Source organism: Sceloporus undulatus, chromosome 5, assembly GCF_019175285.1.
Source record: "Sceloporus undulatus isolate JIND9_A2432 ecotype Alabama chromosome 5, SceUnd_v1.1, whole genome shotgun sequence".
NCBI classification, from domain to species: Eukaryota; Metazoa; Chordata; class Lepidosauria; order Squamata; family Phrynosomatidae; genus Sceloporus; species Sceloporus undulatus.
The window spans coordinates 4,117,354-4,130,243 of record NC_056526.1 but is presented as its reverse complement, the minus strand read 5'-3'; the positions used below and the strand labels follow the sequence as shown (position 1 = coordinate 4,130,243).

The 12,890-nt window shown below is 42.1% G+C and overlaps 1 protein-coding gene across 1 annotated transcript; it reads right to left on the bottom strand.

The window, feature by feature from the left end:
- Positions 1–5,236: 5,236 nt before the first annotated feature.
- LOC121931303 (carboxypeptidase A1-like) lies at positions 5,237–12,439 on the bottom strand. Its single transcript, XM_042468907.1, has 11 exons — positions 12,375–12,439; positions 11,800–11,881; positions 11,249–11,383; positions 10,505–10,603; positions 10,052–10,153; positions 8,729–8,830; positions 7,708–7,818; positions 7,475–7,565; positions 6,885–7,084; positions 6,075–6,159; positions 5,237–5,424 (listed from the first exon to the last, which is right to left on the bottom strand). The coding sequence occupies exons 1-11, from the start codon at positions 12,437–12,439 to the stop codon at positions 5,237–5,239; spliced, it is 1,260 nt and encodes a 419-aa protein (XP_042324841.1).
- Between the last annotated feature and the right edge of the window lie 451 nt (positions 12,440–12,890).

Here is a 12,890-nt window from a genome sequence, read left to right as displayed (position 1 = left end):
TATTTGTGTTTCCCCACCTCTCCCAATTGGATCGAAGTGGGGTTACAGACTAAAAAATCACCGTACATATAATTAAAATTATCTAACCAATATAACAATTAGATCCAGCATTTTGGATGGCATATGACTATTTGTTTGCAGAATTGGTTTCTGCAATCTTAGAGAACCAACTGAAACTTCACTGTTGATTCCCTGGGATTGCAGAAACAGCCCCTGTACATTATTCTCCATTGCCCAAAGGGACAAGAAATAGCATATTTGCAGAATCCCCATCAGTTGCAGAATGACAGTATTCAGTAGAAGGATGGTGTAGTACAGTGGGTTCTTGGTATCCAAGACCCTCTGTACATACCAAAATCTGTGAATGCTCATTATATACAGTGGCATAGTGACATGATGTCCCTTATATAAAGTAGCAAAATCAAGGTTTGCATTTTGAAATTTATACCTTTTTGGAATATTTTTAAGCCATGGATGGTTGAATCCTCAGATAAAGAATCTGTGGATATGGAGGGCTGACTGTACAACCATCAACCTGAATCCTGTTGTTATTCCTCACTAGAGTAAACCCACTGAATCCATGGGGTTTACCTAAGTGCTGACTTACACTTCAACACTTGATTCAGTTGAGACTAGAGGATGCCACCATGGTGTAACTGCATGAATGCAGATTTCCACAATGCAAGCATGGTGAGGAAGCAGCCAACAGACTTACTCCCACACCTGCAAAGCTTCAGCACATTGTGAAGGAATAACGAAACTGTCTGCACTACATACGCATGAGATGAGGAGGCGGCAACACACTGTTACATAGTTTCAACTGAAGTCTCCCTTATCCGTAATTCCCTTATCAATAATTGTCCACATGGATAGCTGAGAGAATGACATCTTTGCTTTTTATGGTTCGATGTACACAAATCTTATTTCATGCACAAAATTATTAAAAATACTGTGCATAAAATTGCCTTCAGGCTATGTGTATAAGGTGTATGTTGTTGCTGTGTGCCTTCAAGTCATTTTAGACGTATCATGGGGTTTCCTTAGCAGTTTTGTTCAGAGGAGGTTTGCCATTGCCTTCCTTTAAGGCTGAGAGAGTGTGACTCACCCAAAGGATCTCATGACCAAAGAGGGAATCAAACCCTGGTCTCCAGAGTCGCAGTCTCACACTCAGACCACTGTGCCACGCTGGCTCTCACAAGGTGTATATGAAACATAAATGAATTCAGTGTTAGACTTGGGTTGCCTCTCCAAGATAATTCATTATGTTTATCAAAATATTCCAAAATTGGGGGGGGGGGGTCCAAAATCCAAAACAATTCTGGCCCAAAATCCAAAACATTTTGGATATGGGAGACTCAACCTGTAACAAGATACATAGATGAATTTGCCCTGACTTAGCAGAAAGGTCTTTGTATTAATATCTGATGACAGGACAGGATGACATTGCAGAAGCTGGGACAGAATTTTCCACCAAGAAAAAAAGATTAACAATTAACTGCATGGGGACAAGGCCACCTGGTTTCTGAGACGGGTAACCTTGTTTCTGAGGGCACTGCCAGCGGCCATTTCAGGATGCCACCGAAGAAGACCAGGCTGTCCTTCCACTATTTCTGCTGAAGGACGATTTGCTTTCCCTGCCTCATTCCTCCCCTTCCCTTTTTCCCTTTTACGTCAAAACATTTTAGCAGGCATGGAAAGACTATTCGAAAACCTTCTTTAAAAGTCAAAAGAAGGTTTCTCAAGTCTAAGGAAACTCTGATGAGGAGAATTCTGGACTGATGAGAATCTTCACAGTTTGGGAATTATAGTGCAAAATAAAATAAAATACAATAAAAATGCAGGTGCTAATTTTGAGCACAAAATGGCATTTTCTGCATAGAGAGTAATACGATCATTATATTTATGACATTTATCATTGTTATATACTTGCTATAAAGTATAGTGGTTTGAGCATTGGAATCCAGGGTTCAAATCCATGTAATCCACTGGGACAAGTCATGCTCTCTCAGCCTCAGAAGAAGGGAATGGCAAACCCCTTCTTCTTCTTCTTCTTCTTCTTCTTCTTATTATTATTATTATTATTATTATTATCATATTTACTTGTCAAGAAAACCACATGATTTTGCCCTAGGATCACCATAAGTCAGAAACTACTTGAGGACACACTACTGCAACAACAAGTGTAATATAATACAATAATCCTTTTGTGCAGAAATATAGTCTGGAATTTCACATTTCAAGTTACACATTGTTACACATTTGTGACTGGTCTGTGTTCACGATCCTTTGTTGTGGCGAGTCTTCAAGCCATTTCTGACATATGGCAATATTAAGATAACACTATCAGAAGGCTTTCCTGGCAGAATTTGTTCAGAAGGGGGCTGCCCTTGCCTTCATCTGAGGCTGAGAGTGTGTGACTTGCCTAAGGTCACCCAGTGGGGTTCCATAGCAAAGCAAGGATTCAAACCCTGGCCTCCAGATCAATGCTCAAAGCATTACACCATTTTGGCTCTCTGTAGGGAGTAGGTAGGGATTGTAAAAGCCCACCAATCTGGATTTACTGAGCAGCTGCTGCTGCTAGTAACCTTGGTTTGTTCTCCTATTGATCCGGACAACGTTTCCACTTCCATCTGAGAAAGAAATTGCAACCAGGATCCTGTTCTTGACTTTCGCACTAGGGACCACTGGAGTGGAAACATCAGGGAGCTGTATCCCGGTTGACAAGAGAACAGATCCTCTCATTTGCAGCAGCAGCTGCCTAGGAAGTGAGGATTGGGCTGGAAGACACTACTTAACTAAATAACTATGGGAGTTACATAGCAGAGGCTGCATCCACACTGCAGAAATAATCCGGTATGACACCACTTTAACTGCCATGGCTCAATGCTATGGATTTCTGGGAAGTGTGGCTTGTTTGGATGCTACATTCACATTGCAGAAATAATCCTATATGACACACGTTAACTGCCATGGTTAAATGCTATGGATTTAACATCTACATCATCAACTATGGATTTCTGGGAAGTGTAGTTTGTTGAAGGCTGCATTCACATTGTTGACTATCCTTGGGTCCAGGACAGAACTCTGTGGTCACTTCTTTCCAGGATGAGAAGGAGGATGGCAGGGGGTTGGACTGGATGTCTCTTCTAACTCTACGATTCTATGATTCATTGCTGAGCACCCCTTGGGTTCGGTCAGTCAACCAATTACAAATCCACCTAACAGTCATATTGTCTAGCCCACATTTTACTAGCTTGTGTGCAATATCAGTTAGACCATGATTCTTCTCTGGGTTTTAATACAATTTTAAAGGTGGTATTGTCCACGGTACTGAGGTTTCACTGCCTTGGTCAGCTCCATTAAAGACACTCCTTTAAAAACCTTGAGTGGATTCATTACCTCATTATTTATTTATTTAGCGCTGTAGATTTCCACAGCGTTGTACATAAAACAATAAATATATAAGAGTAAACCTGCCTATGGTGACACTGAAGCCCCCAAGACCACTGTAATGGGAGGAGTGTTTATATAGCTGGTGGGATAGCTAGCCACCCGTCCAATGAGCAAGGCTGACCCAATATATTTTGCTGTCTAGGCCAAAAGTCAAGACACAGGGTGAAACTGTTGTTGTTGTGTGTCTTCAAGTCATTCCCAACTTATGGTGAACCTATCATGGGGTTTTCTTGGCAGAATTTGTTCTGAAGGGGTTTGCCCTTGCCTTCCTCTGAGGCTGAGAGCGTATGACTTGATCACCCAGAGGGTTTCTATGGCTGAATGGGAATTCTAACCCAAGTCTTCAGAGTCCTAACTGCAACACTCAGGCCACTACTCCATGCTGGCTTTACAAGCAGAAATAGACACACCAGGAAGACAGCAATACATTTTATTTTTATTCCATTCTTGCAAGTTATGCCACTAAATTAAAGTCCCTTTTTTTCAACGGGTTTTGCCCAACAGCTTATCCTGAAGGTCATATTAGGTATGACTTGAGAAACAGATAAGACACAGATTAACCAGAACTCGTTATCATCACTATTTTAATTTCAAGCCATGATGGTTATGAAGTCAGCTTGCTTCTACAATCTGTCATTAAGATTCACCATAGTTTTGGGGTTTGAACATAAAATTCAGGTGAGGTTATTCAAACACAGAAGTGAAAGTTTCCAAGCTCTTCCTTACAGGAATGCCAAAAATGAAAGTCAGGGAGGGAACACACAAGACCAAGATTACTCTAGGTGTGTTTCCATCACCATAAACCATGGCTTGTTGTGATATCCAAGCTCAGCCAAACTGCAAGAAGAAAGGCAAGTTGCACAAAATTCACCAGAATCATGTTGCTGTTTTATGTGCCTTGAATCTCAAAGGTCTGGAAACCACCAAGCTTTTTGAAGCTGAATACCTGAAGGACCAAAATTTGAGAACCACTGATACAGATGATGGAACCAGCTTGTTTTATATTGCTCCAGAGATTGAGAAATTAACCAGTTGGTTCAAATGATAAGAAAAGAGTTTCCACACGAACATTAGGAAGAACTTCTTGACTTTAAGAATTGTTTGACAGTGGAATAAGCTGCTTTGGAGGGTGGTGGACTCTCCATTTTTGATGCCTATAAAACAAGGTTTGTCTAGAAACCAAGCCTTATGAGGAACAGTTTAGGGAGCTGGATATATTTAGCTTGGAGAAGAGAAGACATGAGAAAAGAAAACCAAAACGAATCAAGAGAATAGCAGCTTTCTCCTTGCCTCTCTGCATGCTGTTGTAGCACTTCAGTTGCCCTTCCCAAGGGAGATGGTTGTAAAAGCATGCCTTTTGCCAAATGGATTTTTTCAGTCTGACAAAAGACATGCTTTTACAACCATCTCCCTCAGGAAGAAAATGGAAATGCTTCAGCATGTGGAGAAGCACGGAGAAAGATGCTGTCCTCCCAACCTGTTTCGGCTTTCTTTTCTCATTGCAATAAGGCTCTGAGAAATGAAAGGACAGCCTTCTTTAAATATGTCATGACGTCTCAGGTGGGCTTGGCAAAAGCAGCGATTCGAAGGGGGGCACTCTTATGCCACGGGATCCTATGGGGGCATAGTCAGGAAATCACATGAAAGCCAATAGAAATTTGGGTGAAGTGTATCTGCATACAGATGGTGACTGGCTGAGAAAGTGAGTGTAGGAGGTGCTATAAAAATGGAGTAGCGACAGTAGAAGAGTTCTTGCACCTCAGGGCTGTGCTTTGCCAGCCCCTTAATAAGGGTGGCTATGGACATGTTCCAGTATCTTCATGAGCGCCACCCAGGTTTCTTCTGCAGTTGGGATGATCTGATCTGCGGGCAAAACAAAGCCGTAGCGCCCTGTGTCACGGAGTTCAAAAGTGTATGAATATTTGGCCCCGTTTTCATAGGTCCAGTCAATGGTGGTTCCATCAGCTTGGTCTGCAGAGGCAGAAAACACATGGGGGGGGACTTCTAACAAACCCATTTTTTATACTCAACACCTGAGGCTACAAATCCTTTTGTTAATCCTAACCAATTGAGTGACTGGGATTTACTTGCATTTGTTGTTGTTGTTGTTGTTGTTGTTGTTGTGTGTCTTCCAGTCATTTCCGACTTATGGCAGCCCTAAAGCAAACGTATTGTGGGGTTTTCTTGGCATGATTTCTTCAAAGGAGGTTTGCCATTGCCATCCTCTGAGGCTGAGAGAGTGTTACTTGCCCAAGGTTACCCAGTGGGCTTCCAGTTTCCAAAAGCAAACTGCTGCAACCTCTCCAGTTTTATTTTTTGTTTTTTCTCATTAATAACTTGTGCCATCTTGACCACATTCTGATGTTCCTTGGCCACATCTACCCCGGTTTTCTCCCCACAAATAGCATAAACATCCCTCCAAAATACACCCAGGTTGACTAGGAGTAGCGTAATGTCATTTCTGGTTACAATAATGGGAACTGGGTTGGTGCATTTGCACCCCTTCAGAGTTGCCCCAAATTGGCAGCTATGGTTCTTTCAGCTCTGGATCATGCCAGAGGGGAAATAAATGATAGTTTTGTCTTAATTTCTGCCATGGGTGAAATGCAGTGACTACTCACAGATGGTGTCAATCGTACTTCCGAATGTGTATTTCGTGCCATATACTTCTTCTAAGGTGGTCACAGCCTCTTGGGCGAGTTGATTCTGTATGGAAATGTGAAATGAGAAAGGGAAGTATCAATGTTTGGATGTTACATTATTGTTGTTGCCACAGTTTTATAACCTACCAATGTTACTGACTGGAGTTTTGGACCATCAATGAACCTTACCACATTAGTTGTGGAACGGTCCAACAGTGTTCTTAAAAGGACCGTTCCTGGAACGGGAGGCAACAGGGAACACTGTTTATCCTACAGCGAGAATGCTGCCGCCACTGAGTGTTCCCATCCCATTCCAGAAGTGTTCCCCAGAGGCAATTTTCAGGAACGCTTCTCAAGCACCAGCAGCTCTCCTCTTATGGATCAAACACAGGCTTTGGCCCCTTTAGGGTTAGGGTTACTGGTTCTATGTAGTATGCAAAGGGATGGAAAGGTCTCTTGTAGTACTTTTAAAGCAAATGAAAGAAACTGGTAGCATGAGCTTTTATAGACTTGTTTAGATGTATGGAGTGGAGGGTCCAGGGAAAGACAGACAGACAGACAGGCTGTATGTGAGAAAAGGCATAGAAATGTAAAATGTATATGTATCGAGATTATGTGACAAGTTCAGTTTTAACTATGATTGTTGGCAGAAGGAAGGATGTTGCCTAAAACCAAGGTGAGTAGATAAAAGCTCCTGCTACTGGCTTCTTTCTTTCAACTAGTTTCAAAGGTGCTATGAGATTCCTTTGCAGACTGTTTTTCCAGACCAACATAGTCTTTGGTCCTTACCAGTTCATCATGATCAGGGGCTGGTTCTTTCTTGTAGCCATAGGGGAACATGAGCATCTGGGAATAACTGTGGATGGAAAGCACGGATTTCACATTCCCATGGTTTAGGATAAAGTCCACAATGGATTTCACTTCACTCTCTGAATGAGGGAAGGCCCCGTGGTAGGTTTCTGCACAGGGATTGCTGCTCGATCCAGGACCTGCAGTAGAATCCAACAAGAAATCAAGCAGTTTGACCCCTCTTTTACAGCCAGGATTTAATGCTATGGAATGCTAGAATGTGTAGTTTTGTGAGACATTTAGCCTTCTCTGTTGGAGAGCTTCTGGTGCCTCACCAAACTGCAAATTCAAGAATTTGGTAGCACTGAGCCATGGCAGTTAAACTAGTATCAAACTGCATTATTTCTGCAGTTCAGATGGAGTCGTAGTCCAAGGCTCAAGCCACTATACCATGCTGACTCCCAATTAAACCATATGGCCTTTAACCCACCCTATCCAACCTAGTGCCCTTCAATTGTGTTGGACTACAACTCCCAGCATCCCACAGTCAGCACGGCGAGCTTGCTTGAGCAGATTTACAGCACACTTGCCTCCAAAACCTGCATCCCAGTTGCGGTTGGGGTCTACTCCAATGCAGGAAGATCCAGCATTGATGGACCGCGTCTTACGCCACATGCGGTTCTAAAAAAAACCAAACATAGACACAAATGGTTTATTAACAGAAAGACTGTGATCGCCCATGTTGCACAATCTGAAATGTAAATTCCACAATTCAGATGAGTCCCAAATCTCTATAGCATGCCTCAAAACAGTGGGAACTTACTGTGGTGTGAGTGTAAGCAAACCCATCGGGGTTCGTGACAATCTCCAGGAAGATGTCCATAGAGTTTAGTATGGCTGTCAGTGAAGAGTCTTTCCCAAATGAATTGGCAATCTGCAGGAGAAGGAACGATTAGCATTAATTGGCACATTCACTTGCATTGGTAGCATGAAAACCATAATTCAAGAAGGATGTTGAGAAGCTGAACGTGTCCAGAGAAGGGCGACCAAAATGGTGAAAGGTCTGGAAACCATGGAACCCTATGAGAAGGGACTTAGGGAGCTGGGTATGTTTTTCCTGGAGAAGAGAAGGTTAAGAGGAGATATAATAACCATGTTTACCTATTTGAAGGGATGCCATATTGAGGATCATGGAATCCTAGCGTTGGAAGAGACTCCAAGGGCCATCTAATCCAACCCCCTTCTGCCATGCAGGAATACTCGATCAAAGTGCCCATGACAGATGGCCATCCAGTCTTTGTTTAAAAACCTCCAAAGAAGGAGACCCCACCACCCTCCGAGGCAGTGTCTTCCACTGTCAAACAGCTCTTACAGTGAGGATGTTCTTCCTAATTTTTAGGTGGAACCTCTTTTCTTCTACCTTAAATCCATTGCTCCAGGTCCTAGTCTCAAGAGCAGCAGAAAACAAGCTTGCTCCTTCCTCAGTGTTGGACTAGGACTCTGGAGACCAGGATTCAAACCCCAGCTCAGCCATGGAAGTCCATTGGGTGTCCTTGGGCAAGTCACACTCTCTCAGCCTCAGAGGATGGACATGGGGGGGGAAAAACCTGAACAAATCTTGCCAAGAAAATCCCATGATAGGATCACCTTAGAGTCGCCATAAGTCAGAAACGACTTGAAGGCACATGGCAACAACATTAGTATATTATTTTAGCATTTCATAGTATCATGTTTTATCATCCATTTTTGATGATATGTTTTGATGTTTCGCCCTTTGGTGGAAAGGGCATTATAAATAAATGTTTATTATTACTACTACGACTGCTACTATTTGGCAGGATTACCTTGTCGGCTGTCCATAGTCCTGTGGCCTGGGTGATCCATTCTCGAGAATGGATTCCAGTGTCAATCCAGATAGCCGGACGGTTCTCCCCTCCTGTGCTGAACTATAAAAGGAATAACAGATCACTTTTTATGGTAAGATGGGTGTTCACCAATACTAGGCTGATCATATTGGTAAATGGCTCTGCCATTGGCAGCGGAGGGGTGCCTTCTATGTCAGTAGGGCTTTTAATCCCTTCCAGCATTTAATCCAGATTTTGAAAGAGCTACCTAAGAGTCTGAAGCACATAGCTTCAAAAACATATCTTGCACTTCCAGCTTTATCACCAAACTGGCATAGAAAGTTCAGAGTTTATTTGGGAGCTAATTATTTCCACCTGGGTTAGCTCCAGAATGCATTGGATTGGAGTCACTACTCCACTGACATGGATGCTAGCAGCCAGTACTACTTTGGACAGTATTTTCCAAGGGGCTTCCTTTCAGAGACTGGGGAGTTTATCACACGTGAGGAATTTCTCTTAATTTCAAATGAAAAGAAGGTGGGTCCAGAACGCATTTATGTGAATTCGCTAGTTCAGTGAATTTATGTGAATGCAAATTGCATTCGAACTGACTTCCCATTGCCCGAAAATAGCTTGCCATTGCCTGAAATTGTGTGTGATCACCTCTCACGCAATAACATGAAATCCCATGATTGCATTCGGACTGACTTCCCATTGCCCAAAATTGTGTGTGGTAGTCTATCATGCAATAACGTTAAACCCCATGATTGCGTTCGGATTGCCATTGGATTATACTTCTAATTTCCCTTTTCTGATAACATCCTGTTACAATATTCTCTTCCTGGAATCAGGGTTGACATGGAACTAAAGCAAAGGGGGATGCCTTGTTGAACCTTGGCTGCTGCCACATTGCATTGGATACCGCTTTAATGGCCAGGGCTCAGTGCTGTGGAATTCTGGATTGGTAGTTTTGTGAGATATTTAGCCTTCTCTGTCAGAGAGCTCTGGTGCCGCAACAAACTACAAATCCAGGATTCCATAGACTGAAGCATTTTTGCAGATGCTTCTGGTGGTTGGGCCAGGTTGCATAAGGCAGGAAGAAGAGCAGAAAACACATCTTTTCATGTGCAAAGCCCTTTGCAGTTGACTTGCAAGATTTCATGGGCGAAGGCAGAGCAATATTGAAAAGAAGCCAACAGTAATACCCAACACTCTCAAGTAATCCAAGTGCTTAGCAGATACTCTCTTTATGCAGTTCCTCCAACAACTTTGCAGTGTAGGACATATTGCAAATATAGTGACTTTGTCTACAATCCTTCTCACCTTCAGAACATAGATGGGCCGTCCTTCATAGCTCTTTCCAATTTGGATTTTGCTCACCAGATCTGGATTTTCAGCTACAAAATCATCCATCCAGCTGTAGATCTGGAAATAAAGGCACTTCAGCTTGCCAGTAATCGTGTAGATTTTCTTTGCATTTGGGCTTCTAGAGGAATGGTCAAGTCAGTCTATTCCAGCAAAAAATAACAGCCTGGAGGCATCTTTAAAACTCATTTTTATATTGCAATATTGTGATGCCCGGAACTGGACACAAGACTCCAGGTGAGGTCTAGTCAAAGCAGAATGCGGAACAGGCATAGCAAAGCTTGGGAAAGTTCCTTTTTTGGACTCTAACACCCAGAATCCCCAAGTGGCCATGCAGGCAGGGGTGTTCTGGGGATTACAATCCAAAAAATGGAATTTTAAGAGGAAAATAAGCTAGCAGAAATGAGGTACCTCCTCTATGGTATGGTAGGAAGAGAAGCTGAATTTCCCAGTACTTCTTTCAGACTTCCTGGAAAGCAACATGGTCTCCTTTTCCCTGTCCAGTAGATCCTGTCAATAATAAATAATAATAATAATAATAATAATAATAATAATACAGTAATTCATTTCAAACATACTCAGAGAACTACCCCAACATGGTCTCCTCCGATTGCATGTGATTACAAGTTCCATCATCCTCAGGCAGCACCGCTTCATGAAAGCTATAACCTCAATGAAATGTATGATGATGTTGTCACTTTTGTTACAGGATGACTAACTGCAGTTTTCAAATCCAAAATATTCCAAAATTGTCCACATGGGTGGCTGAGACAGTGACACCTTTGCTTTCTATTTATATGCTATTTATATTAATTTATTTCATTTGTTTGCCACTTTTCTCCCAGGAGGGACCCAAGGTGGCTTTATGATGGTTCAACAGACACAAACTTTGTTTCATGCACAAAATTATTAAAAATATTGTTCATAAAATTACCTTTAGGTTATGTGTATAAGGTGCCTATGAAAGATACATTAATTTTATGCTTCCAGTGCCTATTGGCTCTGCTTCTCTCTTTGTGCCTTGGAGGAGGGGAAAAGGCACAGGCAACTATTCCTATTGGATGAAATTTAGGGAGATCTTCCTGTTTTTGACCGATGTCCCACCTTGGGCTCAAGCCACATCCCCTGAGATCGGTGATCGTAATAGGGCCTCACCTGGAGGTCTTCAATCATGATGGTGTAAGGAATGCCCTTCGACTCCAGAAGGACCTTGACAGCTTGGAGGCTCTGGAAGGGGACTCTCAGATCCACTGGAAGGTTGGGCTTCGATGGGCCTCTCCAGAAATCAATCTTATTGGTAAAAGAAAAATATATATTACAGCTAGCGTGATCTAGATTTAGTTAAAGTTTCTAGGTTCTAGTTTATTTACAGGTTGACTTTTTCTGGAGACATGCAATGTCCTCCTATAATTTAGGATCTAAATGTTTCAACAAACTATCAGAACTATCAGTTATCATCACTTCCCAAATTTCTTTGAAAAGCTCAGTTGAGAAAGGACTTTTCTTAAAATTCTGATGATCTCAGCACAGTGGATCAGTCAAAGACATCTTTCAATGATCACCTGGAGAAGACATCTTTCGAGTTCATCAAAACATGGTCATAAATATGAACTTTGAATCCTTGACAATTAAGCAACATGTTCGGCAGCTTCAGCTTCCAAGCCGAAAACTACAAAACAGTGTAAAGGTCCTCTTCCTTCTTTTACCTGCAGGTCATCCTGTTCCTCCAGCTCCCTTAGTAAGACGAGTTGCTCCTCACTGTTTGTCTTGATACGGAGAACCTGATCTCTGGAGAAAGGGAAAGAGAATCATAACATTGTAAGGGACCACAATGGAACATCTTGTTCTACCCAATACAAGTTGAGTCTCCCCTATCTGGAATTCTGAAATCCAAAATACTCCAAAGATATCAATATTTCATCTTGCCATGTGGACAATTCTGGATTTTGGAATATTTTGGATTTCAGAATTCCAGATTACAGAGTTGTTGTTGTTGTTGTTGTGTGCTTTCAAGTCATTTCTGACTTATGGTGATGCTATCATGGGGTTTTCTTGGCAAGTTTCTTCAGAGGGAGTTTGCCATTGCCATCCTTTGAGGCTGAAAGAGTATAACTTGACCAAGGTCACCCAGGGGATTCCCATGGCCAAGCTGGGATTCGAACCCCGCTCTCCAGAGTCATCATAGTCCAATGCTCAGACTCAACCTGTATTGCTCTCTTGAGGACTATAAAGCTAAACTTAACTTTTCACCTTTGCTCACCTTTCCTCAGGTTGTACTCACCCAACAAAGACCTTGTGGCTAAAAGCAGCTGTAATGAGAAGACCAAGAAACAGAAACCTCTCCATGATGAGCCAGAAAAGATTAAAGCATCCACCTGTGATTCCTTTGTGATTATATACCGGTGTGTATATATATATATATATACACACACACACACACACACGCGCGCGCGCACTGATGCAGGTTCAATTTGGGCATTTCTCAAGGACATTCCCATCTGGGGACATTATTCATGCCCATGCCAATAACAGGATCAGAGATAACTCTGGGTTAATGAAAAACCAGTATCCCTGAATCCAAAATATTGTTTAGGAGAGCAACGTTGAGGGACATGCTCAAGTCCCATTCAATACAGTGGTGTAGTAACCTATATAATATGGCAAAAACAAGGCTTGCTTTTGGGAATTTATATTTTATTAAAAATATTTTCATGCCATGGATGGTTGAATCTATGGAGAAAGAATCTGTGGATATGGAGGGCTGACTGTACTATGGTAAACAGAGCATAGTAACCTT

Excerpts from the sequence above, each read along its gene's own strand:
- LOC121931303 (XM_042468907.1), bottom strand. The coding sequence starts at position 12,439 with ATGGAGAGGTTTCTGTTTCTTGGTCTTCTCATTACAGCTGCTTTTAGC. Across the intron at positions 11,384-11,799 it reads AGGAACAGGATGACCTGCAG|ATTGATTTCTGGAGAGGCCC; the intron begins GTAAAAGAAGGA and ends TTTACCAATAAG. Across the intron at positions 10,604-11,248 it reads TCATGATTGAAGACCTCCAG|GATCTACTGGACAGGGAAAA; the intron begins GTGAGGCCCTAT and ends TATTATTGACAG.